Source organism: Polychytrium aggregatum (assembly GCF_025602895.1).
Source record: "Polychytrium aggregatum strain JEL109 chromosome Unknown BJ171scaffold_33, whole genome shotgun sequence".
In the NCBI taxonomy this organism is placed as follows: domain Eukaryota; kingdom Fungi; phylum Chytridiomycota; class Chytridiomycetes; order Polychytriales; genus Polychytrium; species Polychytrium aggregatum.
The window spans coordinates 25,905-51,978 of record NW_026516235.1 but is presented as its reverse complement, the minus strand read 5'-3'; the positions used below and the strand labels follow the sequence as shown (position 1 = coordinate 51,978).

At 57.0% G+C, this 26,074-nt stretch overlaps 9 protein-coding genes and 1 non-coding gene across 10 annotated transcripts; 5 read left to right on the top strand and 5 right to left on the bottom strand.

The window, feature by feature from the left end:
* BJ171DRAFT_628492 (uncharacterized protein) lies at positions 1-2,885 on the top strand (the record flags this gene model as incomplete). Its single annotated transcript, XM_053115568.1, has 8 exons — positions 1-321; positions 481-925; positions 1,214-1,293; positions 1,414-1,546; positions 1,706-1,912; positions 2,008-2,147; positions 2,245-2,332; positions 2,450-2,885. 8 exons carry the CDS (start codon positions 1-3, stop codon positions 2,494-2,496), a joined length of 1,461 nt encoding a protein of 486 aa, XP_052964237.1. The 3' UTR covers positions 2,497-2,885.
* Positions 2,886-4,788: 1,903 nt separating this feature from the next.
* On the bottom strand, positions 4,789-5,563 carry BJ171DRAFT_515047 (uncharacterized protein). The gene has a single exon (XM_053111890.1). The coding sequence runs from the start codon at positions 5,167-5,169 to the stop codon at positions 4,855-4,857; it is 315 nt and encodes a 104-aa protein (XP_052964236.1). The 5' UTR covers positions 5,170-5,563; the 3' UTR covers positions 4,789-4,854.
* A 1,938-nt stretch (positions 5,564-7,501) lies between these two features.
* BJ171DRAFT_186664 (OsmC/Ohr family) lies at positions 7,502-9,279 on the top strand. The gene is made up of 6 exons (XM_053106131.1): positions 7,502-7,940; positions 8,160-8,234; positions 8,431-8,499; positions 8,601-8,654; positions 8,777-8,875; positions 9,020-9,279. The coding sequence occupies exons 1-6, from the start codon at positions 7,740-7,742 to the stop codon at positions 9,128-9,130; spliced, it is 609 nt and encodes a 202-aa protein (XP_052964235.1). The 5' UTR covers positions 7,502-7,739; the 3' UTR covers positions 9,131-9,279.
* A 240-nt stretch (positions 9,280-9,519) lies between these two features.
* BJ171DRAFT_476828 (uncharacterized protein) lies at positions 9,520-10,137 on the bottom strand (the record flags this gene model as incomplete). Its single annotated transcript, XM_053108849.1, has 1 exon — positions 9,520-10,137. One exon carries the CDS (start codon positions 10,135-10,137, stop codon positions 9,520-9,522), a length of 618 nt encoding a protein of 205 aa, XP_052964234.1.
* A 1,347-nt stretch (positions 10,138-11,484) lies between these two features.
* On the bottom strand, positions 11,485-13,674 carry BJ171DRAFT_515040 (2-nitropropane dioxygenase, NPD). The gene is made up of 8 exons (XM_053111889.1): positions 13,366-13,674; positions 13,327-13,328; positions 13,053-13,285; positions 12,813-12,896; positions 12,571-12,654; positions 12,230-12,453; positions 11,990-12,093; positions 11,485-11,902 (listed from the first exon to the last, which is right to left on the bottom strand). Exons 1-8 carry the CDS (start codon positions 13,470-13,472, stop codon positions 11,781-11,783), a joined length of 960 nt encoding a protein of 319 aa, XP_052964233.1. The 5' UTR covers positions 13,473-13,674; the 3' UTR covers positions 11,485-11,780.
* Positions 13,675-16,307: 2,633 nt separating this feature from the next.
* BJ171DRAFT_515034 (uncharacterized protein) lies at positions 16,308-16,983 on the top strand (the record flags this gene model as incomplete). The annotated part of the gene is made up of 1 exon (XM_053111888.1): positions 16,308-16,983. A coding segment is annotated over exon 1 (586 nt), but the record flags the coding sequence as incomplete, so codon positions are not given.
* An 877-nt stretch (positions 16,984-17,860) lies between these two features.
* Positions 17,861-17,931, bottom strand: BJ171DRAFT_t216. The gene has a single exon. It is a non-coding gene; the product is annotated as a tRNA-Gly (tRNA).
* Positions 17,932-18,080: 149 nt separating this feature from the next.
* BJ171DRAFT_515033 (uncharacterized protein) lies at positions 18,081-22,607 on the top strand. The gene is made up of 3 exons (XM_053111887.1): positions 18,081-18,665; positions 18,898-20,026; positions 20,409-22,607. Exons 1-3 carry the CDS (start codon positions 18,255-18,257, stop codon positions 22,166-22,168), a joined length of 3,300 nt encoding a protein of 1,099 aa, XP_052964231.1. The 5' UTR covers positions 18,081-18,254; the 3' UTR covers positions 22,169-22,607.
* Positions 22,608-23,661, bottom strand: BJ171DRAFT_515031 (uncharacterized protein). The gene is made up of 3 exons (XM_053111886.1): positions 23,463-23,661; positions 23,019-23,174; positions 22,608-22,916 (listed from the first exon to the last, which is right to left on the bottom strand). Exons 1-3 carry the CDS (start codon positions 23,560-23,562, stop codon positions 22,780-22,782), a joined length of 393 nt encoding a protein of 130 aa, XP_052964230.1. The 5' UTR covers positions 23,563-23,661; the 3' UTR covers positions 22,608-22,779.
* Positions 23,662-23,993: 332 nt separating this feature from the next.
* BJ171DRAFT_515029 (uncharacterized protein) lies at positions 23,994-25,765 on the top strand. The gene is made up of 5 exons (XM_053111885.1): positions 23,994-24,423; positions 24,656-24,785; positions 24,855-25,055; positions 25,210-25,418; positions 25,546-25,765. The coding sequence occupies exons 1-5, from the start codon at positions 24,091-24,093 to the stop codon at positions 25,738-25,740; spliced, it is 1,068 nt and encodes a 355-aa protein (XP_052964229.1). The 5' UTR covers positions 23,994-24,090; the 3' UTR covers positions 25,741-25,765.
* The last annotated feature ends 309 nt before the right edge of the window (positions 25,766-26,074 follow it).

Genomic DNA, 26,074 nt, shown 5'->3' with positions numbered 1-26,074 from the left:
ATGGGCCAAAATACCTCCCGAGTCGAAGTCCAAGGCGAGGAGGCTTTGGGTGGGCTCAAGCAGCAGCCACCCGCACCCGATCCCGCCCACCAAACCCCATCCGCTCCCGAAGACATAAGCGAGCGCACCCGGAGCTTCCTCAACCAGCCGCCCAGACGCAAGTCGCGACGGGCCTCCGATGCCTTCCTCAAACTCTTCCATCACTCGCGCAGAAAGTCGCATGACGAATCCAACACCCAAAGTGAAGCGTCCCACGATATCAAAAGCAAGGCCCAACAAGATACCATGGCACAAGCATCCCACATACCTCCTGCATCGCAGGTCGGCCCGCCTTCCATACTGCACACCGCGGCCACCACACCTCCCGCCAATCCAGAGTTGCGCAGCGTCTCAAATAGGAGAATGTCGCTTCCTGAAACATCCATTACAATTCGCTCTTATATGGCTACTGGAACCAGCCGTTCTGGGAAATCTATCCAGCGGCCAAGCACCCTGAACTACCGCACCGAGGCAGAGATTCTTGTAAGGAGCAGTGTGAGGCGGCAGAGCATCAACATCAGCTCAGTAACCTACAAAATCTCCAACAACAGTGTCGCCTCGAGTGGCAGCGATATCAAAGCAAAAGACTCGGGCAACAGCTTGCTGAGCCAGGCATCATTCGTACCATCGAACCCGTCATCGATGCCTCGTCCAAACACACACCGCATCTCCTCCAGTAGTCCGTTCTCCAGCATCACCCGCCGCCACCTTTCCGACGACTATCCAGAACAGCTCTCCGGCAGTATCATGTCCACCGATGGTAGTTTCAAAAACGTCGACGATATGCCCCAGCACATCCGCAGTCTCCTCGGGGTCTCCGAGCATCAATCCTCGACCACGTCAATCATCCGAACATCGCCGATTCCTTCACCTCGATTCAATGCACGTCCGTCGTTTCATGCAAACACCAACTTCCCGTCTCAATCGCCGGCGGTGCGAGGAAGCCCTCGCTCTTCGATAGCATCCGTATCCAGTCCAGCACAATCCGTTCGAAGTTCGATCAGAGGAACGTCGCCAACAAGCTCGCTCAACAGCGAAGTCGGGGTCAGCCGCCACTCCTCTGGCCGTCGCCGGGAGGCTGGAAGTACATCTGTGTCACTCAGAGACAGCAGTAGCATGTGTCGCAGTGGCTCGACCGAGCTGCCGGAAGCCAGGAACGTATTTGCGGCCACAGAGTCCTCCCCGGCCGATCCTCTGAACACCTTCTCGGCCTTTGGAGTCGTCATCCCAAGCCCGACACCACAACAGCCTGCAGTGCAGCCACAACAGTCTACTCCGCAAGGACGCCGGCGGTGGTCCGTTGGCTGTGTTGAGGATGCCACAGGCAGTCCAAGACTCCGAGCTTTTCACACGATAACGAATCCTCGGCGCCAGCGCTCGGATCCCACCATCCAGATCACTCTCTCGACCGATTTGAGCAGTCCACAGGACAAGTCACCGCCTCCGAACTCGCTGCAGAACGTTGGGGTCTCCCGAACATCAACCCGGAGCTCAGGCAAGGGGAAGCGTACGCCGTCGAGGCGCCTTCATGATATAACTACCGACGGGACAAAGCCCTCGTCATTGCCAGACATGATCGCCCGATCATCCAGCTCCAATGCCTTTCGGATTAGCCCGGATAGCTCAAAATCCAACAGCGGAGGGGTCCAAGAACTCACGTCGCCAGAGGAAATCGCCATCGCCACGGAGCTGCCCGAGTTTGAGCGCCAACTGAAATCGGGGATGAAGATGGCCATCTTTTCCAAGGGCGAGTTCATCATCCGGAAGCGGGAAATTGGCCGCGAAATGTACTTTCTGCTGCGTGGCAAGGTCGAAGTTCTGTCGACGGACGCAACGACGCAGTACAGCCAGATTAATCAGGGCTCGTTCTTTGGTGAGCCACTCGACATGCAGTTGAGAGATGGGACCACGGCAGCGATGGAGTGCCACAGGGGCTTGCGCTGAGTCGGCATTGTCATATATCAACAGGTGAACTCGGCGTGCTGTTTGACATTCCACGAACAGCCTCCATTCGAGCACTGGAGCCATGTCAGTGCCTCGTGCTGACTCGGAACAACCTGGAGACGTCCCTGAAAGCGTTCCCGGCGATTGCTTCTCGATTCAAGAAGGTAAGCGTGATACCAGCGACAGAGTCGCAGGCCACCCCGCTGCAGACCGACGACCCAACTCATCTCCCTTCACATATCTTGCGGCCTCGCTCAATAGGTTGTCGAGCAGCGAATGACCGAGGTCAACTCCAAGCGCTCAAAGCGAGCACCTGTTTCCGACGTTCCGACGATGGAGTTTGTGGAGGGTACGTACTCGTGGACTACTCGATGTGTCCTCTGTCCCCGCCCTAACGCCCGGTTCGCACACCGGCCCTTCGTCTTTGCTCGAACCAACATACTCTGGCTCGACTTTTACCATGCAGAGGAAGTGGAAGATGAGTCCAAGGCTGAGCTTGAGAGCAATTTATGAGCCTCGTTCAATGTAAAACCGCCCCGCCTTTGTTGGCTCGGCACGATTACGGCTGCTTCCCTGGAAGAAAAAGTCGCCCCTCGAGCCATCACAGCGCATACCAAACGTGCCGGTCCCACGAAGATATGGACATCCGCCGATCCCCCTTGATCAGGCTCTACACAATTAACGTGCCCTTGGCCAGATCTGCGATGCCAGTCCAAGGTCGAGGGCGAACGACGGCGTGTCCCTCGCTCTCTCATGGAGTAGCATCGCGCACCAGGTCGCTGCATCGTATGGCAACGATGATAATCTCAAGATTGTACCTGGAGCAGCCAGCTTTCGCTGTGCGAAATGTATCGATGGCCGTGGCCAATCAATTCACTCGAATACATATTGTCTGATTCGGCGAAGCAACGTCGCTCCCTTCAATGGCCTGCTCGCATATCGCCCGTCCTTTACAATGCCGACAGATGCATTCGACGCACACAATATGTCCCTTCGGTGATCGGCGGTGCACCGACGGCAACTCTGCGCAAATGGGTATTGTTCTAGCTCTCGCCCCTCTCGCTCTCGAGTCTTGGTCGCCAGCACCAGGCGTCTCTCAGCCCAACAGTCAAAGCACACCAATCTCTGTACTCCCGCAGCCAGTCGACCGGGCCTGATCGATATTGTTGTGCCGTTCAGCTCCGCAATAGAACCGAGCGACCCTCCACGACCCTCCTCAGCCTCTCGACATCTCCTCATCTCTCCATCTGCACACCTTTTCGCATTCGCCCTTTGCCCCTCCAGCGGAAAAGCCCTGGTCGATATTCTCATAGATACGAGACCCGACCAAGAGTGAGCGAGGCTCCGGACACACCCTTGCCATCGATCGGTAGTGGTATCAGCAGCGAACGCACGACCATCTACTGCTTTGAACAGCTATCCACTTTGCCAGGTACGAAGCAAGCTTCCATATCCCTCGCATCGAGCCGTCGCTGCATCGCCTCATGCTCTGTCGCTATTGCTTCCCGTTCATTCGCTTTGACCATTCCCACGGGTGCCTCTGAAGTCCAAGACGCACCCAGGCCGCTTGCACTCGACAGCGGAGCATCGACATTGTGCTGGCCCTGTATTCCAGACTCATTTTGGCACTCACAACCACTTCTTGGGTATATGACAGTGGCATTCGGGGTAGAATGTCCAAAGTATCAAGTCCAAACAAAGATAAGGCTGGCGCTGCCAAGGGAGGCGGCCCAGAGAGCACCGGCGTGAGTAAATCATTGTTAATACGGCTCTGGCCTCAAATGTCCACAGGCCTTGGTGCCGAGGCTCTGTCATACTGCACATTGCACATTGCACATTGCACACTGCACATTGCACATTGCACATTGCACATTGCTAACATGTTCTTGCATGTCCGTCCCGCTAGTGTCTAGGTGGCCTCTTTCAGCGCAAATCAAAGAGGACCACAGCTCAGATCCATCCAGCCAATCCCTGCACCACCCCAGTCGACCCCAGCACCCTCAGCGAGTCCACCATTGTCCTTGTCTTCCTGCTGCTCCATCAGCTCCAGCGCGTCGATCCGAGCTACTACGAGTCTGTCCTGCGCATCCAGTGGGCCGATATTCCCGACACCACCTTTCGCTCGATCTGCTACCAATGCGGCTTCAGCGAGTCGTCGTTTATGAAGCGCGACGAGTCAAAGTTCCTGGAGCGCCTGAAGGTGTTTTGCGTCTCGTCCTTGCCCGAGTCCAAGGAAGCAGTGTACGAGAACCTGGCGCTCGCCATCGGAAAGCTCCAGCGCTTGTTTGATAATCTGTCGGGCCATCCCGCTGGCTGCCTGTGTGGCTGCGAGATCAACTCTAACCAAACGGCCACCATCCGAACGGTGCTGATGGAGGGCCGTGCTGGTCTGGCAGCGAACGAGGCCAAGATCCTGCATGACATCCTGATCAACACCGCGCAGGGTGCCATCTTCGAGGCTCACTTTGATGAGACCCACTTTTACCCGCCAATCCTGCTGTCCAAACTCGATCTGTTTGACGCCTCGTACCGCATCCATGTCAAGGAACTCCAGTTCTCGTTTCTGACAAAGTCGCGCTTCAGAGGCGACGTCGGTCCGCCATCGTTTGGCTTCAAGGACTCGGCTCTGTCGGACTGGGTCAAGTGGATGGTCCATATCGGTACCCAGCTAGCCGGCGTCAACACAAATATCAAGCCCTTCTTTCTTGAATCGCTGCCAAAGAATCTCCCGTCGAGCTTCAAGACCGACAGCTGGATGGTCATCAAGAGCCTGAGCTACCTGCACGACTTTTTGCTGCCGCTGACAGGCGCCGCCGGCTTTGTAACCCTCGAGTTTTTGAATACCGCTCTGCACGGGCGCATGCTCGAGATCTATGCGACCGGAAACGCTGCCATTGGCTCAGTCTTGCCGACCGCCCCGACCCTCGAGGCCTGCCTCGAGCCAGTCTCCAAAATCCCGTCAAAGCTCGTTGGATTCTCGGACATTGAGCGCCTGGTTGCCAAGATCGCAGAGGTCTTGCCCAAGATCGAGCAGACGGCCGAGGCTCTGGGATGGCTCCCGCCCGGTGGCACCACCGGCATCAAGCTCAGCGAGGGTGCTTCGGCCCCGCTGCAGCTGTGGAATGTGCACAACAGGCCGGCAAGCATCCCGCTGCTACAGTTCCAAGTGATGCGCGCCGAGTACATCTCCTACCACATCCAAAAGTTCCTGAGTCCTTGCTTTGACCTTGTCGTCAAGCAGAAGAAGATGCCCTTCAGCCTGGACCGCTTTTGCCAGCTCTTGGGCTTTGATTTTGCCGACTATTCCGACACCTTGCGATCGATCTTTCAGGTCTACGATCGGCCGCTGAACCAGTCGATCAACCTCGACTCGAGCATCCAGGTTAGTCAGATCCTTGCCGTCGTCAACAAGGTCATCCGCCGGATCCACCAGAAGCGCATCCAGAGCAAAGCCACCTCGCGGCTGTCGCTGGAAGCCAGCCAGACGCTGTCCAAGCCGCCAGTGCTCCTGGTCTTGGAGACCGCCCTTAGCTTTGGGCACGAGCTCCTGCACAAGGAGCCGCAGATTCCCACGGCCGAGTTCAAGAACAGCCTATGGTCCTGCGTCCAAGAGATGCGCGCGACGCTGCAGCCCCAGGCCGCCGCCTTTGGTCCGTTGTCCTTCCTCGAGATGGACGAGGAGCTCAAGTTCCTGGAGGCCTCGGCGGCGTCCGAGTTTTCAACCGTGTGCTGCTCTGACTCATTCGATCTGTCGCAGTGGTGGAGGACCCCGAAGGAGATCCTGAGCTGGATCGAGCATCGGCTCGAAAAGCTCCGCACCGATGTGCATGACCCGCAGCCCGTATCCTACATGATGGACGAGGACTGGATGCACATGCTCACCACGGCCAGCAAGGAGCTGTACAAGCGCTCGGCCACGGACTTGACTATGCTCAAGTTTTACCGTGAGGTCGTTGCGGGCTTCAAGCGCGGCGACCTCGACGCTGTCCTCGACATTGGGGACCAGATCTGGGAGGCGCAAGCGCATGAGAGCCAGAGGCAGAGCCTGGTCCGAGATCAGGCTCCGGCTGGTCGAGCGGCTGCCGCTGAGCCTGCCCTTCCCAAGCTGAGCGAATCCAAAGGTGCAGCTACGGAGGCCTCGAAGGTGTCGTACTCGGTCGAGCAGCTCGAAGGCACCCGCAAGACCGAGGCCCGGAGTACCGTCACAGGCTCGGCCGGCAACCTGAGAAAGTCCGTCAAGGGCAGGCCGCCTGCTGTCGCCAAGATGCTCGACGAAGAGGAGCTGGTCCGAGCTCCGTCGCTGGGACAGGACAACATTCTGCCAACGCTCCAGGGCAGCTTTTACAAGAGCCAGGTCGACAATGCCGGTAAGCAGCCCTCGCCCTGGTCCCTGTCCTCGTCGTCGTCGTCGGTCCGGGTGCCGAGTAAGGACGACAAGGTCGCCAAGGGCCCGGCCGCACATTTTGAAGACGAAGACCTCGTCCGATCACCATCGATTGGCCAGAGCAACATCAACCTGTGGGCACCCAAGGCCCCGGTCCCCAAGACTGTAGACCCAAAGCCAGACGAAGACGGAGAGCTGGTCCGGGCTGCTTCGGTCGGCCAAAGCAATATCAGCCTCTGGGGGACTGTGGGACCCGGCAGCGGTCCCCCTGCCGCTTCCAAGGTGATCGAGGCCACCCCGGTCAAGCCCTTCCAGTCCAGCGACGACATTACCTCGGGACCCGCCCGCAAGGACGAGCGACAGTCTACCTCGACGCTGTCATCGCTGTCGCCCTCGGTCTTCCAGCTCCAGTCCGGTGATTCCGGCAACAGCACCAAAGCTGGCGAGCCCAACATCGAGTCGTTCAACAAGAGTACCATGAGCACCAACCTGGGCGACGGCGGCGGCTCGATTTCATCGATCCTCAAGTCCTCCAACACACTGCAGAACGGCGAGGGCTCGGCTAATTCACTCGAACAAATCATCTCTGAGGTGGAGCAGACCAAGTTCTAGTCTGGCAACCCTGGCGACTCTGTCTCAGTCTGCACATCGGCTGCCGACTCACTCTCTTTCGGACGACGCAGTGTTGGGCACGGCTCCAACAGTAAGCCGACTGCGATCGTCCATGTCGGAAGAGAAGAGCTCTCGCTGCCATCATGGATCCGGCGGCTCTGCTCCGCCTATGCGGTGTGACTGGTCTTGCATCCTGATGTCACCAACTGGGCTGCTTTGACGGCTGTGGCTCCGCAGCAATCCGATACCTCCTTGGATAAGTTTACCATCAGGTGGTACCTCCTGAGCTTCTTTTCTTGCTTGCTTACTTGGCACCCCCACCAAGTCGGCCGTTCCGTTCCGCTGCAATATTGCTTTCACTTTTTTCCAACACGAATCTTCTTCGATGCCAAGGGCCGCCAAAAAGCTGTATGTTCCGGGATACGAGAGGGCGGTACTTTCCCGAATTGATTAGAATGTCTTTCCCGAAACATGGCCGAATGCAAATACATTGAATTACAACAGTCGGCGCGAGTATCTCGTTTTTGCTTGGGATGTTTGTTGGCACTGCTCTGGCACTGGCAGGAACTGACCCGGGGGTGGGGTTGCAACTCGGGAGTGTCTTTCCGATGCCGGGTTGGTTGGCTCGTCATCCCCAATCAGCATTGCTCGTCCTCTTTGGGTTACGTCGACTGCATCACTTCACCCCGCTGCTTGCCGATTTCTGTCGATCGCCGTCCGTTCGCTTCTTCCTCTCCTCCACCCCCTTCGACTCTCAGCCATGCTTGCCCACCGAGCCGCCCAGCGCATCACTGGATCGGCCCGTTTCAGGCCCGGTTCTTTCGCCAGATTTGCGGCTGCTGCCATCCAGCCATGTGCGGGTCCGGGCGCTCGCCGGGGCTTTGCTACGACATTGATTTGTTCGCACGGAGGCCCAAGCAAGCCCGAGTTTGATCCGAGCCGCCCGGTATCGAAAACAGAGGTGGGATGTTGGCTCGCTTGCTGTGCAAGCAGATGCAGGTGGGGGGCTGGGATCCGTCGGAGATGGGATATGTTCGGTGCCTCCAAGTTTGGTCGGCGTATGGGATGACGATGAACGGAGGAGCACTCAATCCTTGGGAGTGCGATCAGTGCCCCGAGTGAGAGCAGATCAGTAAAAGCCGTCATGCCGAGTCCTCACAGCAGCGTTCTCATCCCGCAGGTGGACTGGATTCCAGGCACCCTTGGTTTCATCGGACGGGACGAGCGGGGCCACGAGCTCCAGATGTCGGTACGTGTGGTTGAGACGCAGAACTATATGGACGGCATTTGTCTGAGCAGACAGGTTGTCGAAGCTGAAGCCGGAACCGAAGCCGGGACAGTCCGACAGAGCAGCTCTGTGGCCATAGTCAACTCGGATGCATGCTGTCGGCAGAATTGCGAGCGGTTGCAGAGAAGCCGAGACAATCCAGACTGACCGCCTTTGCCCACAGGCCTCGGCTGATATGCCCGGCGTTGGCCCTATGAACATGCTGCTGATGGCCCTTGGAGGGTGTGCCGCGGTGAGTGCTTCTCGGGCTTCATACGGGCCTTTGACGCTGCTACTGTCGTTGGTACTGTGATGCCAGCCCAAGATACTCAAGCCCAGGACGGTCCTGCGCAGATTGACGTCATCAGCATCCTCAAGAAGCAGAAGCAGGTTGTGGAGCAAATCAGGGTGAGTAGCGGCATGGCCATATCGTCTTCCGAGTATGTGTTTCGGAGACGCTCGAAAGCCTCGACGAAATAACCCGCAAAGCCAACCACAGTCAACTCATGTGCTTCTCCGACCCCTGGCAGATCCGCATCGATGGGCAACGCGGCACCGAATACCCCCGGCCGTTTGAGCGGATCCACATGGTGTTTGTTGTCGAGGGCAAGTCCCTGCAGCAGTCCAAGGTGGGTCTGGGGGATTTGCCGGGGGGGGGTTGCAAGAATGCACAATGACGAGGGCACATACAGATCGCCAAGTGCAATCAAAGTGCAATCAAAGTGCAGTCAAACGGCGTACTCTGTTCTCATCCACCGCGAACTTGAACGCAGGTCGAATCGGCCATCCAGCTGTCGGCAGAAAAGTACTGCGGTGTGCATGGAACACTGGCTGGGGTCGCCAAGATCACGTTCGGAGCCGAGATCATCGAATCAGCGGCCTGAGCACCGACTGGCAAAATCAAGTCCCGAATGGGCGAACGCGAATTGCCGGGAAGCTATGGGAAGGCTGCATCGGATCCAGATTGCTGAGAGCGGCAGAAGAGCTCGATGCAGTTGTGGATCGTCGCTGTGACGAGTGTGTATTCAGGCGCCAGGAGCAATCCCGGCCTGCAGCAATATACAAGGTGTTCTGTCGGGCCGGGGACGAGACCGAGTAGCGAGAGGAATGGAGAGAGCAAAAATGAGGGGGAAGAGGAAAAGGTCGGTAACGGCACCCGCACGTCAGCGGTGTGTGCCAGCCGTCAAGAGCGAGTCTGATGGGAGATGGAAAGACAAACCAAACCAAACCAAACCAACAGCAGGTTAAGCAAGCGAACAGGCAACGGGCACGTTTACTGAGACTCGGCCGAAGGAACAGCCTCGGTGGCGGCCGGAGCAGCATCGTCGGTGGCGGCCTCGGTCGAGTGGCTCAGCTCAGGCAGGTGGACGCCGATCTTGGACAGGACAGGCTCGGTGAGGGTCTGGAGCTGGTGGATGATGGATTCGACCTGGGGGATGTGGACGAGCTGGGAGACGGTGCCGTTGACCTTCTCGACGATGTATCCGGAGGTGGCATCGACCTTTTCGCGGGTGGCGTGGATCTGGCCCTTGACGATCTCGTAGGTCTTCTCGCCCGACTCGACGACAAAGGTGGGAACGTACTGCTTGATGGCCTCGACGGGGGTCTCGCGGACGGACTTTGTGGACTCGAGGGTCTGGTTGACGATGGTCATGACGGGGCCAGGGGTGTAGGCGGTGATGGTGGTGGTGACGCCGTTGTAGGCAACCTTGCCGTAGTCGACGACCTGGGTGTACTTTTCGGTGGCGTAGGAGTGGACCTGGGGGTAGGCAGCGACGGCCTTGTCGACGACGGTCGAGACGGCGGTCTTGACGGTCTGGGGAAGGTAGGGGTCGGCGACGGCGGCGACGTAGTTGGCGGCGTCCTTGGCCTTATCGGTGTAGGAAGACATGGCTGCGATGGAGACGAGGATGGGCGACGGGGAAGACGACGAAAGACGACGAACGACAACGGAGAATGCGATGGCGCCGAAGGACGACGGGTCGGCGCGTGGGTTATATAAGTGGCCAGGGTGAGCGTGTGTGTGTGGATTGTGCGATGCGCGCGGCGGGTGGCGAGCGCGTGGGGGTGCAAGGGAGTGTGCGGGGGGCCAGCAGAAGCGACAGCGACAGTGAGAGCGATGGCGGCGCTGCGGATCGGGCCAGCGCAGACGCTTGCGCTTTCCGCATCGCCTGCATCCGAATCTCATGTTAATCGCATCCGAGTCGCATCCGAATCTCATCCGAGTCGCATCCTAATCGCATCCGAATTGCTCAGCGTTGGCGCCGTTGTTCTCAGTGCGCACACTCTCTGTCACACAATGTCACACAATGTCATACCCGGGGCGCGTGTTGCGCCACAGTGCCGTGTGTGCGTGTGGCGGCAGAACGCACATGTCTTTCACGTGTCGCTGCTGCTCGGGCTCGGGCCCAGGCATGTGAAATCGCCCCTTGCTGCGGGCGCGTTCTTCACGTGCGCTCTGGCGCAAGCAAGGGTTGGGATGCCGATCGGCCTGGCCTTGGCGGGGCTGCCAGATCCGGTTGATTGATTGCACGGACGCTGGCGCATGTCGATTGCCGATTGCCGATTGCCGATTGCCGATTGCCGATTGCCGATTGCCGATTGCCGATTGCCGATTGCCGATTGCCGATTGCCGAAAAGCACAGGTCCGAGGCACGCTGCTCTGGGACCAGGGGAGCAAGGACAGGGATGCACCGAGACGCCCGGAGTGCAAATCCATGGACGTATTGGGCAGATGCAATCATAGACGACATGCTCGCTTGGAACAGGGCAGCATCCCGTTTGCTTGTGAGCACGACCTCGGTCTCCTTGGGCATACTGTTTGGCCATGGCGTGTGTATTCAGGTCCCGTTTCGAACGCCGTCATCTCTGCACAAACGTGGATACTGTTTCTTCTTGGAGTGACTGCCGGGCGACATCGGTAGGCTGCTGGCTGTCACTGCCCTGGCTCATCCGGTGCGATTACAGTCAATCCAATAAAAAACGGGACACCCGTGATTTTGACGATTGATCAAATATTTTGCTACCCAATACAATCGCGCGCTGGCCATGACCATTCTGTGATTTGAATCAAGGACGCCATTGTGGGAATCGCTTCCAGCTCAAGATGCGCTGGATGAGCACCACACCAAGTCCCAAGATCCATGTGTGCTCGGTGAACGAGTTCAACACATCCCAGGTATGCTCACATTGTCGGGAAGCCAAGCGACTCGAGAAGGTCGAATACCTTGATATCGAAAAACCACACTTTGTCCGGAGCTGTACAAGCTGCCATACGCTGTGGGATCGAGACATCAATGCCTCACGGAACATGATCTCGGTATGCCAGTCGATCATCGCCACAGGAGATCGACCGGGTGTATTCAAGACTGTGCTTCCCAAACCAACCTAAACAAAGAGATTGCCAACCAGGACGGGAAACAATCTCACGGCCTGCCCGCTGGGCCTATGGAAGTTCAGTAGGCTGCAGGCCGCTGAAGCCAGAAAGTGACTGTCCCATTTCTTTCTGGACCGACTGTACAGGCGATTGCAACATCAGATCGTGCTGTTGCGGTACTCGCTCTCGAGCCGCCCGACCAGACCCTCGATCGACGGCAGATCGTTGATCGCAATGACGCCGTGTCCGGCGGACCAAATGTCTTTCCACGCTTTGTGGCCTGTAGCAGTCCAAACAAAACACATGGTCGTCAGGAGCATGGCCTCGTCGACGACCACCTCGCATACTATGGCTGCAAACAGCTCACCCTCGGGCTTTGAAAAATCTTCGATCGGGCTCAGGGTTGATGCGTCGTTCAGCTTGATGCCTGCCGACTCGATGCTCTTTTTCAAGAAGTTGGCGTGGATACCACTGTGGACACAAATCGAGAGTGAGCACGATCGAGCCCACGGCACCAGTCCGTTGCGAATCCCGGTGCCTCGGTTGAGCGGGCGATGCGTTGCATCAGAGAGCCGCCCACATTCCCTCGGGAAGTGGTTGCACTTGCCTGATTCGATCAGTGTACACCACGGGCAGGTAGTCCGGTGCTGAGCCCATCTCGCTTTCGAGGATCATTCTCTTGTATTCGGCCGGAGCGCCGCTCTCCTGGGTGGCTATGAATCGGGTGCCCATGTAGGCCAGATCTGCACCGAGCACTTGCGCTGCCCGGATGCCGGCGCCGTCGCTAATAGCCCCAGCCATGACAACAGTGCCCTTGAAAAACGCACGGATCTGGTGCAGAGGTACAACCGCCAACACTGCGTTATTCCGAAACTGCACTGGGGCCGGCTGCAGATGCGATGCATCCAGGCCGAGGGGAGTTGTGTTCTTCAACAGACATGAACTTGCCTTGGGAATCAGCGCGAACGGGCTTGCGACTCCAGCATGCCCACCCGCCCCGGCACAAACAACGATGAGTCCGTCGACACCAGCCTGCAAGCAAGATTCGAGAAAGATCGTCAGGGTACCTGGCATGTCATTTGATCTCACCAACGAGTCATCACCACCGACAGCCCGATCAGCAGCCCTGGTCTCTGGCCGAGTACCGGCGCCATGCAGCGAAGCGGTCCAGTTTCGAATAATATGCATACCTCGGCGGCTTTGCGGGCATGGTGAAGGTTGGTGACGTCATGGAAGACCTTCCCGCCATAGGCGTGGATGTGATTGATGACATTCTGCATACGAAGCATCGCGGCGGGCATCCATATCGACGGTCATTCACAGGGGCTCCGACGGAAAGCCAATGCACTGATAGATGGTGCTCACACTGCATTCGCTGTCCATATCCTGCGATCCGAGTGAGCGGCCTGATTCCAACAAGGCATGCTCACCGGTGCAGCCCCCAGCGACGTGATGACGAGGGGAACCTGTCCCTCCACGATGCTCTCGAGGTTCTGTTCCAGCCGCTTGTTGGTCTTGTGGACGATCAGATTGACGCCAAACGGGGCAACAGGCTGCTCCGGAAGGCTGTTCCGGAGTCTGCCAAGCTCGTGCCGAATCGTCTTGATCCAGTCCTTGAGCTGAGTATCGGTGCGGGTGTTCAGGGCCGGAAAGGTGCCCACCATCCCTATCCCGAGGCAAAGAACAGGGCGTCAGCGCTCATGTCCATCGCAAAAGGCGATCGTCGCATTGGGCGGCGACTTGCCTTGCCGACAAGCTGCCACAACCATGGCTGGGTTGGAGATCAAAAACATGGGGGCGACAATGACGGGCAGCCGCAAACGGCTTGGAGCCAGGGAGTGCGCTGGCATCGGCAAAGTGGGTGGAGGTGTCCCTGAGAGCGAATCGGCGGCAGATGTTCTTGATCAGTCGATTGATAGATCGATCAGTGTATGTGTGAATGGATAGAGGCGGGTATGATCGAGGCCGATGCGTCGACGGCGGGTGAATTCGACGGCAGCAACAGACAACGAGGAGCGCTCGCGGTCGGCCGGCATGAAAATGGCATTCAGGCTGATCGCATGGCCGACGGTTCCTCCCGCCTCCTTGGCCATCAGCAAGATGTGCGTTGCTGACACCCGCAGTTTGCCCCCTGGCCCTCACGATGGGACAGTGCAATGCTCCCTTGCATCTCGTAGCACACCAGAACCAATGCTGGGGAAACAAGTCCCTCTCGACTGGATTGTTGTATTTCAATCGAAAGCCATCAAGGCCTGGTCCGCCCAAGTAGTACATAGAGGAGAGAAGTAAGACATGGCAACTTGGGAGGTGGACTATCGGCTCCCATGTTTCACCCACGGTCGTTCCATGCCTCACCAACCTTCCACAGCGCCTTTCGCACATGTCCAGAATGTTGCCGCCAAACTCCTCACACAATCCCCGGCGTGGGAACCATGACAACCAGACAACATGGCGACGGAGCTGTCGAGCGGAATGTCCGAACTGTTGCGCAGCAAGCGAAGCAGGGTATCCAGAGCGAAGCAGCATCTCGGACCAAGCACAAAACCGCCGTCCTCGTTCCCATCCCACGCACACCATCCGCCAAGCCAAGCCAATCCAGCATGTCTCAAAAACGCACCCCCAGCTGTGATCTCACAGACAGCAGTCCCGCCAAGATCGCCCGCCTCGATACGAGTCCAGATGCTGTCGCCGAGACCGATCCACCCGGCAACACCCATTCCGGCTATCCCAGCCACGTTTGTGCCTTACTCGCCTCCCACGACATCCTCACGATCTTGGTCTGCAACGATGCCTTTGTCGCAACCATCGGCATCGCGACTCTGGCTCTCCTTCCTCGCCTGGCGCCACAGTACAAGGACATCCTCTCGCTCGTTTCCGAAGCTGGAAGGCTCCGTGCTGTTAAATCTCACATCGATGGCAGGGCATCTATTCCCAACTCCAAGAGAGCCAAGTTCCGCGATGTACTTGACAAGGTCAAAGGATTCATCGATGCCAAGGACCTCCTCCAGGGTGTTTTCTTCTTCCTCACACGCAGGAACGGATATCCAGCGAGCTTTGAGGCATATCAGAAGGAACTGCCTCTCTGGTGGGCTTTCGCCAATTCAAGGTCGCTTCGGTGCATCATCAGCCACGAGAGGTATGGTTTAGGTCTTCAGTATCCATTCACCTCCGTTGAATATCTGAAAGTGGTCCGAAATGAACGTTTCAAGTCTTCCGATGATCTTCGCTCCCTTAGCCCACAAGACCAATTCAAAATACTCGACAGTTCCATTTTGTTGCTGCCGTCATATAGACGCTCCAGGAGAATTAATATTGGACACAACCCGTACGCACTATTTCTGAACATTGTCCGATTCGATCATCACCCATATCACACCGACGAACAAATATCCAAGCTCCTCCCACACGAACTGTATTTTCTTCAAGATGCATCTCATGCGCCATGTATCAGATTGGTCGACTGTGGGGTCTCTGTGTTTTCCGACTGGCCAGAGATCTCTCACCGCATCAGAACTCTCATCATTGATAACTCAACCAACGAAGTCACGGACTTTTCTGGCTTTCCCGAGATGCAGCAACTCGATTACCTGAGGATTCGGTGCAACATTGTCACTCTCGAAGGAATGTCGAATACCTTGCCGAAATTGACTCGTCTCGATTTATCCGAGTGTGCGAACATCCAGAGCCTCAACGGACTCTCCCAGATACCAAGTGTTATCAGAGTGAGCCTCCCTCCACTCATCGAGAACATCGAACCTCTCTATCAATACTTTGGCCAGTTGAAGGTGTTGGATCTGAGCCGCTGCAGTCGAATCACATCTCTTGTTGGGTTTCCTCCGTTGCGAAAATTGAATGAGCTCAGACTTCCAAGATCCATCCAGAGCCTGTATAGATTTCCAAGCCAACTTGACTCGCTAACGTACTTGAACATGTGGACATGCGATCGACTCGAGTCGCTCGAGCGACTACCACCGATGCCGGGATTGAGGAGCATCTGGCTTCCTCAATCGATCTGTCTGAAGAATGCTGTTGATATCATTCATTGGTTTCAAACATCGCCCCAATGGAGGAGTTGTTCTGCGAAGCGTCGGTCGCACACTACCCGTCTAGCATTCAATCAATTCTGGATATTGCTGAGCCTGGTGGTCATCGATGCATTGTCGGAGTCGAACCTATCAAGCAAATGTCTCAATGTACTCATGGAGGAACCAAACGAGCTACTCAGTCGCTTCTTGAGGACATCAGGAGTCGGGAACTCCAACGAACTAATCGGTGGCACTCGCATGGCAAGAGACATGTCAGCAGAATTGAATATTCAGTTGCTTGGCATCGATCGAGGCAAAACATACATCGGATGCTACACTCAGAAATATGACTCCATGCTGTCTGTGCTGGATATTCCCACAGGGCTGGTGAACTGGAAATGTCCCTTGACGAAAATCACAGTTCACCCTCAATCTCGTGAAAGTTGTCATCGCGATATCAACTATGTACTGCGCATCGACCAAACGGCGGAAAAGATGGTCTGGAGGGACAGTAAAGCCGAGTGTCTTGTGGGAATGCCACCAAGATTCGATTATCTAAAGCACTTGGATGTCAGCTGGCATATTCTCAAGTCTCTCAGAGGCATGCCCGAGATGCATTTACTCGAAACACTGACTCTCAGTGCAAAGATTGAGGATCTTCAAGGACTGTCGCCAGTACTTCCGTCCCTTGTACATTTGGATATAAGTGATTGCGCTCGACTAAGGTCGCTCAAGGGAATGCCTGAGATGCCCAAATTGACAACATTGATACTGCCTCCATCGATACGGAGTCTGCAATGGATGCCCAGGATACTCTACTCGCTTCAACACATTGGTTTCTCAAGCTGTTCTGAGCTTGCATCACTCAAGGGGATTCCTTGTCTCCCAAACTTGAGAAAATTGATTACCCCCAAAGGACTGAAGATCTTGGACATACCCCTGAATCACATCGACTCGCTTGAGGTGCTCGATATGTCGCACTCGTCAAGTCTCGAGTCGCTTGATCGCTTTCCATACACACCCAAATTGAAGATTCTGTATCTGAACGGTTCATTTTGCAACCTCCGTGGACTGCCAAGCTGTATGCCGTCGCTTCAGATCCTCTCTGTCTGGTGCCCCTCGCTTACGTCGCTGGAGGGGTTTCCTGCGTCCCTGATGAGGCTCTTGGAACTGAATCTATACTCATGCTCCAATTTGCGATCGATCGAAGGAATCCCACCTATGCCCTTGCTCCGGATATTGATTTGCAGTGGCATGCAGCAATCGATATTCAATGTATTGTTCGTCCGACTGAGGGCTGATTCACCGCAACTGAGGGTATTAATATAAAGCCATCACATATTTATCGATCAGCCTCAGTTCAGATGGTGACGAAAGTAAGGTCAGGTGAAGAAGAGAACAACCTGGGTGGTGCTTGAGTGGTAGTGGATTCATCGATAGCGCTCTGTTGATACATCGTGACCGGAGTTACTTTCCTGGAGCAAATCTTGGGTGCGATTATGTGGCAGTATAGAACGACCGACTAGTACAATGCCTCGGTGTATCGGATTGCTCTGGCACATCAATACATCAGTACATACAACCCGCCTCAGGGGATTGTCGGCGACTCAGTGATGAGGTCGTGGTCTGGGGTGCAGCTAAAGAAAGCCACACCGACATCATACCGACAGCTGGTCCTGATCCATTCGACCAGACTGTTAACGATACTCTGAGCATGGTTCCAGATTTAGTGCTGAGAGAGAAAACGAGTGACGGCATGACATCGGGGCACTGCTGATATTGTTTATGATATTGATATTGATTTTAACCAGTCGTCGATCAGTACCGTGCGGTGCCTAGCAGCGAGTGAGAAAGTTGGCTCATCCGCCCCAGTTGCAGCTCTCACTCATATATCCATTTGCTGTACCAGAGGACGGCAGTGTTGATATTCTGAGCGACTCCATATCCATCTCTGTAACAGTCACCGAGCCAATCTTGCCCGTATTGATTGCCTTGCTCGGCCGACTTGCCGAGCCACTCGAGCGCCTTCTGCTGTCCTCCGGCAATCCCTCGCCACGGAAGTAGCACTGCCAAATACGTAAATATGAGCTTCAAGCAGGCCCAAGATGAGATGCCGCGCCTTTCCCAGCTTCCCTCCACAAAACACACCCGTGGTCACCCAATTCAAGTTCAAAAGCAACGATCGTGTCTGCGACTGACGAACAGAGCAAAAGTGCATGGTCCGGGAATCGAACCCGGGTCTGCCGCGTGGCAGGCGGCAATTCTACCACTGGACCAACCATGCGATAACACAGCATCAGCAAATCCGACTTCATATCGACTCGTGCGGAGCAATGGCCTCGTTTTTGTCCCACATGCCTTCCGTAATCGAGAAGCAGCCCAACATCGATTTCAGCCTGAACTTCTGCCACCAAGGCCATCCTCCATGGCAAGCGATCGGACCCGACCCCCACAGTTCCCGCTCTTGGGCTGTGCATCCCGCGGTGGCTTGCCCCTGTCAGTCCGTCGCCTCGGTCTGCATCTCGATCTTGGCCTTGGCCTCCGTCCCCCAAAAACCCCTGCATCCGAGTCCATCGATTCATTCTCGCCCACCTCCATCGCGCTGTCATGCCGGACGAAGAGGGCCTTGGCAGAACCTATGTCTGCACGACGCATGGACCCAAGCACGACTATTTCCTCTCTTACCGGGTCGCCACCGAGTTCGGCACCGTCTCGGATCTGAAGAAGCACCTCGGCACGATCGGCCCCCGTCACGGCAAGAGCATCGCTGTTTTCCATGATGTCGACTGTCTCGTCGATGCCAACGCCTGGCGTGACGGATTCCTGGGTGCGCTTCCCAAGAGCTCGGTTATCGTCCTGCTGGTCAGCCTCGGCTCTGCCAAGATGATGAAGGACAAGGCTGCAAAGGGCCAGGAAGACAATGTCATCCTCGAGATCAAGACGACGATGGACTTGATGGAAAGTGGCAAGACCTTCAAGGTCGTGCCGCTGCTCGTTGCCACCCAGGACGAATCCACAGTGAGTTTTGTCTGGTCAGCAGCCAATGCAATCGACAGAGCTGTTTCTGTCGCCCGCGGCTCCCTGCAATGCCCGTTCAAATCCCGTCAATCGCCCCGCTGTCTGCCCGATCTTTGGATGCCTGAATGAATCCCAGGCCCAATCCATGCGGCGTGCTCAAATCATCTCTGGTCGGCACATATCCCTTCTCTAATGTCTCATCTCGCTCTTGGTCTGACCCTTCACTCGTCAGGGCACCTTCAGTCCCTTCGTTCCAGACGCAACCCTGTTTCCAGGCGATCCTGTCTTCGACTCTGTCAAGCAGGTCATCGAGCGCATGATGCGCCTACCTCACTACAGCTACTACCCAAAGCAAGCCCACAAGAGAATATATCAGATCCTCAGCACACTGCTGCCAAACCGAATCGGGAGAGAGCTGCAAGCCAAGCTGGACAGTCGCCACTTTTGCGAGCCAACCCATCGCGTCAATCCAGATCATCTCGACTACCTCCTCCGCCAGGTCACCATGAACGGCCGGGCCATCATTTCCGGGCCCGAGGGCTCTGGCAAGTCCGTCCTGGCCCGCCAGTTCATGCTCTACATGTCTGGCCAGCTGCAGTCGCTTAATCGCGACGAGCTCGACCACCAGATCACCGAAACGATCGGCCGTCACCCGCAATACGCCCGCATCTACTGGATCGATTGCTCCAGCACGGCCTCGGTCCTGGACGATCTGAGCGAGATCTTTCCAGGTGTTGATCAGAGCGTCATCCGTCGTCATGCCGCCGCGTTCTTTGCCCAGAACCGAGGCTACCTCCTCATCGTCGACCACGTAGATGACCCCAAGGTCGCCAACTTTGCCTTTGAATACTGTCGAGCCACCGGATTCGGCGGCGATGTCGTCGTAGCGACTCGGTTCCAGACCATTGCCAGCGGCCACTTTCTGGTTGCGCTCAAGACCAGGATGCTCAAGTTCAGACAGGAACCGCTCCACCTCGGCTCGTGGACCGAGGACACGGCGCTGCAATATCTCCTTGCCCATCCCGCCATGGCAAGCCATGTTTCCTCACAGACCGCCAAGGAAACCCTGCAGACGATCGTCTCCAAAATCGACCCATCACCGCTTGCGATCCAAACGTTCATTGGCATTGTCGCTGGCGCCCGCTCTCTCGCGTCTCTGAGCCAGCAGTTTGGCGAGGCACCTTCGTCCAAGCTCACGTTCAAATCGTTGGTGGAGTTATCGATGGATCTGCTGTCGAAGGAAAGTGCCTATAAAATGAACGCCATCCGGATGCTTGGTTCTGCGGCACTTCTGTCGCCAGAGGGCATTTCGCTCGAGTTGATTCGCTTCATCGCGCTTCAGCTGAAGATTTCCGACGATGGTAAGTTATTAGGCAACCGATATGCACAATGCTTGTTGCGGAGCGGTGATTTGGTGGTTGTGCGATAGCTGGGGGTACTGTGCGATGATGAAGCACTTGCCAACGACCGTTCTCTTGTGGAGCCTGCTGGTGCTTTGTTTTGGCAACGATCCTGCTTGCCAAGGACGATGTGCTCTGAGTGACGAGCTATTGCACTGAGCATCGATACCTGACTGGTGACGATCTCGTCTAGTTGAGAGACGCACAACGATCTGGCCCAGATTGGCGCAAATATTGGCCTGTCGTCGACTTCGTACTGTGTGCACGGGCTTCCGCATTTGGTTGTGCCTGTAGCAACTAACCGAACGAATCGCTGATGTATCATCCCTTGAATATCCCGCAGTCGACGCCCTGGTTCAAGTTCTTGCTGCGAGCCGATTGTTGCAGCTCGCCGCTGCTGGTCGCTGCCGGATGCACCCCTTGACTCAGCACGCAGTCCGCGAGTATATACAGTCGCATCACGAAGCAGAGATGGACGACATCAAGACAAGCGTGGGGATTGCACTTGTCGCCTACGCCAAGGAGCAGTCTGGCCGGTACATCCTCGACACAGCCCGTCACCTGAACCCCTATATCCAGCACGCTGTCCCAAGTGTCTTCACAGAGGAGCACCAGATCCATGCTCTGACGATACTCGGAGAAGCCTCCAGCGCCAAATGCCAATTCCAGAGAGCCGAGGAGATCCTGTCGTCGACTCTGGAAGGCGCCATTGCGTTTTACGGCACCCGAAGCCACGCCCAGATTGCGGACATTCTCGGCAGTCTCGCGAGTGCCCTTCGAGAGCAAGGCCGGCATGACGAGGCACACACGCTGTACGAAGACCTGCTGGGCATCCAACTCGCCGTCTTTGGGACCAGGGACCACTTGGACGTCGCGCGATTCCTCCACGAGCGCGCAAAGCTGCAGTCCCACATGGGCAAGTATAAAGATGCCCTTCGATATCACCAAGAAGGGCTTGAGATCCAGGCAAGAGTCTTCGGCACCAGGATGCGCCTCGAAATCGCAGCTGTGTTGGCGGATCTCGGCGGCCTTGCGACTGCAAACGGGCACTACGACGAAGCCTACAGCTTTTACCAGGAAGCCATCGAGATCAATGCCGCTTACTTTGGCACCAGGCAGCATCCAAAAGTTGCCGCGATCGTCCTCAACACCGGCGATCTTGCCCAGAGCCAAGGGCGGTCCGACAAGGCTCTGAAGCTCTATCAAGAATCGCTGGAGCTAGTTACTCAAGCCCGCGGCGCCACAACGCACCCCGGCGCTGCTGTGGTGCTTATCCGTATGAGCGCCATCGCCGAAAGTCGAAGCCAACTCGAGCAAGCCTCCGCGTATCTGGGGCATGCAATCGATATCCTGGCTCAGGTCCACGAGACTCGTGAGCACGCCGATGTGGCCAAGCTGCTCAGTGTCCAGGGCGACCTGGCCCGCGCCCTGGGCGACTACAAGCTTGCTCTGGAACTTTATCACGAGTCGCTCAACACTCTCACCAAAGTTCTCGGCACCCAAGCCCATGTCGATGTTGCCGCTGTGCTGACCAAACTCGGGCCCGTGGCCCACGTCACGGACAATTATGACGATGCCTTTCAGTACTCCCGGGAGCTTGTCGGCGTTCTCGGCAACCTCGGCGATGCCCAGAGCCAAACGCAGATCGCCGTCGCACTCGTCAACCTCGGCCACATTGACAGCGCCCAAGGCCGTCCTCGAGATGCCATCAAGCACTACCGCGAGGCGCTGAGCTACCTTGTCGAGGTCCATCCGACTCGCAAGCACGTCGACGTTGCGACAACGCTGATGGCCCTGGGACTGGCCGAGGCTGCCGAGGGCATGTCCAGCGACGCCCTGGCTCATGCTCAGGAATCTCTCGATACGGTGATGGGGCTCCAAACGGCAGGGCATCAGGCAACACTGACCTCGCTTGCGACAAGCGCCATTGACAGGATCAAAACGAGCCAGCCAGATGCATCGCCGAGTCCTTCTGTCGCTACCACCGGTGACGCACAGCTGCTGAATCTGCTCAAGACACTGACCCGGGCTCGTCTCGAGACCGAGCCAACAACGTTCCGGCTCTGGGACCTTGGCAGCAGCGTTATGCCAAAGGAATGGTGATTACCTGGTGGCACCACCGCAGAGCTGCCGGGTGCACCGTCCTCCCGATGCCTGCACAGCGTCCAGTGATATGCAGTCATCAAATGCCACACTGTCGTCCAACGACCAATGCGGACTCTTGGATGATCAAACCAGCACCCCAATGGCTCTGGCCAAGGACTCGCAATCGGTCGGTGGCGCTCATCTATGAAATCTAACAAGTCACCGCCGCAGCAGCTGTCATCGGCACCGACGCTTGTCGGCAATCGTTTCTTGTATCTCGGCCTCGAAGATTCAATCTCGCACTCGGTGCTTGGCTGCTGTGTCCGTTGCTGTGTTGTCATTGCTTTGTAACTGTCCCTCAGACACAGAGACGAGTTGGTGGCGCTCATGAGCCTGCCAAAAGTTGGAACGATGAATCGTGCGCTGCTGACGGCGATGTGGTGCTGCAATATCCATCATGAGCGATGAATGAACGTGTGTATTCAGGACCCGGGAGGAGAGATTGACCGGGGACTCGACCGAGTGCCCCGTTTCCAATGGTACAGAGTCGATATTATGGGAGCGGAGGCGGAGGCGGAGGTCAATGGTGTGATGCAGCGAGAGACGGAGGAGCTTGAGGCCGAGGGATATTACGCTCGCTGAGGGGGCTGTCCTTGGCTGCCGCAGCATCCAGGGGCAGCAGCTCCCTCTTTGGCCATCTTCTCGCGCTTGTGCTTGAAGATGGTGTCGTTGCTGTTGATTTCGGTGTCTTCATGGATGCGGATCTCTGTCGGGGCAGACACAATGTTGCGGCCAAGGGTCAGGAACAGGTGCAGCAGGGCAGCGGAGGCCACAGATCCAGTTCGTGGGCAGTGAACGGAATACGTACGGAACTTTTCGCTTTCCGAGGACTTGACACCCTGGACAATGTTCTTCCGGATGATGGTGGCGGCCTGCTGAGCGACCTTGATCATCTGCTCGAGTTGGGCGGCATCGGCGACATCCTTGTTTTTGATGTATTCGTTTCGGGTGTGCACACGAGAGGCTGGAGAGAGACAGGCAGAGCAGCCATGATGAGCGGCGAACAGAGGCCGAGATGATGGGTCAGACAACAATCCCAAGTGCAGACATGGAGGCAGATGGGATCAGGAGGAATGCCGGATGATCGGCCGAACGGGCCCGGGCTGGACGCTGACTGGACGCTGACCGGACAGCAAGCAGGAGCAGTGCCGGCAAGCTCAAATGGCGGTAACTCTCTGGTGCTCGGGCCGCTGCCTTATGCGTTTTGCACAGTGGACAGGACACTGAAAGGGGGGGGGAGCAATTTGGCCACCTCGAAGCTGGGGCAGATCGCCCGCGAATGTCACTTGCTGCGCCCTGAGGAGCTCTTTGTAGGAGGCGAGAACCCGCGATCGGATAGAGACCGAGCTCATGCTGGCAAGAGTGCGGCGAGAGAGTTTGGCGGCTGCGCTGATGGTCGTGGTCGAGACAGCAGCTCGGCTCGGCAGCTCGGCGGCAGATGGTGTGCAGGCAGCGGTTGTCCCGGCGGCGGCTTGGAAGAAAAATTTGCGTTCGGAGGGCGTGTGTGTGTGTGCGTGGCAGTGCGTGTGGTGCGTGGCGATGTGTGTGGCGATGCACTGGCGCCACACACACACGCTGACACATGACAGCGCATTGGTGCGACATGCGACTGCGCACCGCCCTGGTACAAAACCGGCCCTGTCGGCTCCGCCATCGGCCCCGCAGGTCTGTCCACCATCTGCCTCGGAGGTCTGTCCATCGCCGCTGCAACTCGGCCTGCTGCTCCCGTCGCATGCGCTCGGCTCACCGTGCTCTGCCCTGCTCTCTCCCAGCCAGCGACATCCACATCCATATCACATCCATATCACATCCATATCACATCCGTATCACATCCGTATCACATCCATATCACATCCGTATCCATACCCAGCCAGCCAGCCATGCAGGACACCACCCTGACCCTCCCCACCGTCGACCTGACACCCTTCCTGTCCTGTACCTCCGCCAATCTCTCGCCCGAGGCCATGCAAGAGTGCCGCTCGGCTGCCGAGTCGCTGCTCAAATACTCTATCCTGATCCTCAGAGACCCACGCGTCTCCGAGTCCGACAACGACCGCTTCCTGAATCTCATGGAGGCCTACTTTGACCAGCCTCTGGACCTCAAGATGCTGGACGTCCGACCGGAGCTCGGCTACCAAGTCGGAGCCACCCCCGAGCGCACCGAGCTGCCCGTCTGCGGCAGGGATCCTGAGTGCCTGAAGCGAGTCGAGGCGGTAAGAATAGCCCGCGCTTGCAATGTCCGCCTGACTGATCACGCTCTTGTCGTTGGCCGGGTATGGTTGGGTCGGGTCCCTGCCGGACAGCATCGACAGACCCGGGCGCCTGTCTGTGGGGCTCTTGTCCAGAGCATGATTGCCTTCTTCTCTGGCATGTGCCGGTCCGGTCGACTGGATGGTCTGGCCAACCGGTTGACTGACTCGCTGTTCTAATGCGTGTACTCAACAGCTGAGTCCGAACGACAAGCCGATCGACTTCTCAGGCCCTGACCCAAAGTGGCGTTTCTTCTGGAGAATGGGGGACCGTCCCGAGCACACCAAGTACAGGGAGCTTAACGCACCCCAGGTCATCCCAAAGGGTATGTGAGCAGACTGCAACGCTGTGCAGGGGCTCGAACTAATCGGCCCTCTTTTGGATGTCGCTGCAGAGTTTCCTCAATGGCCGGAGGAGATGAACGCCTGGGGATCCAAGCTGTTCGGTGCCATCAACACCCTTGCCGAGATGCTGGCCATTGGATTTGATATACCCAGAGACACCTTTGCCAGGATGACCAACCTCGGCCCGCATCTGCTTGCCCCGACCGGCAGCGATCTTGCCACCTACAGCAAACCCGGCACGGTGCTTGCTGGTAAGTGCTGCCGATTTGACCGGACGTCTATAGCTCTGTTGCGCTCGATGGTTGAACGAGAGGCATGCGCATCGGCGGTATTCTGCCAGCCTCATCAATCGGACAGCTGTGTCCCATCGAGCCCCTCTTGCTGACCCGACCATTTCCTCCGCAGGCTTCCATACCGATCTCAACTTCCTGACCATCCACGGGAAATCGAGATATCCCGGTCTGAGAATCTGGACCAAGCAGGGCAAGCGGCTCAGGGTCCAGATCCCCGACGGCTGCCTGTTGGTCCAAGCGGGCAAGCAGATGGAGTGGCTGACCGGTGGTGAGATCCCAGCAGGCTTCCATGAGGTTGCTGTCTTGCCTGAAACGCTCAAGGTTCGTGTCTGCAACCACTACACCATGCAATGTCTTGCCATGCCATTCTTGCCATGCGGTTCTTGCCATGCGGTTCTTGCCCTTTGCTGCTGTTCTCGAGCTGCCGACTCACAGCCGTTCCGAACAGGCCATCGAAACACAAGAGGCACTCGGACGCCCGCTGTGGAGAGTCTCGTCGACAATGTTTTTCCACATTGCTTCGGATCAGATACTGGAGCCCCTCGGTAAATTCAAGAACAGCGATCGCGCCGCTCGGTACCCGCCCACCGAGGCTGGCTCGCAGGTTCAGACCGAGCTGGGCTTGTTGAAACTGATGGCTTAATACAGATGCCGCAAGACAGTCCGGATGTACCACGGGTGCCGGTGTGGTGCCCACATTCTAGTTCACAACCGTGGTCGTCCGCCATGCACTCTGGGCCTTGGGTGTCTCTGGTGATGGATGGGGTGGATTCACATCCAGAAAACCCAAATGGCTCCGTTTCGCTCTGCGATCACCAGCGCCGTCGACACGATCCATCTGGACCTTGATCGGGCTGATCCGCTCGATCCGGGCATCTCCACAACCTCCCCGCTTGCTTCTGCGCACTTCATGCTGTCGTGGAGATGCACCTTGGCTCGGCGAATAGGGCTCGCACTCGCTGCAGTCCGCCGCCGCC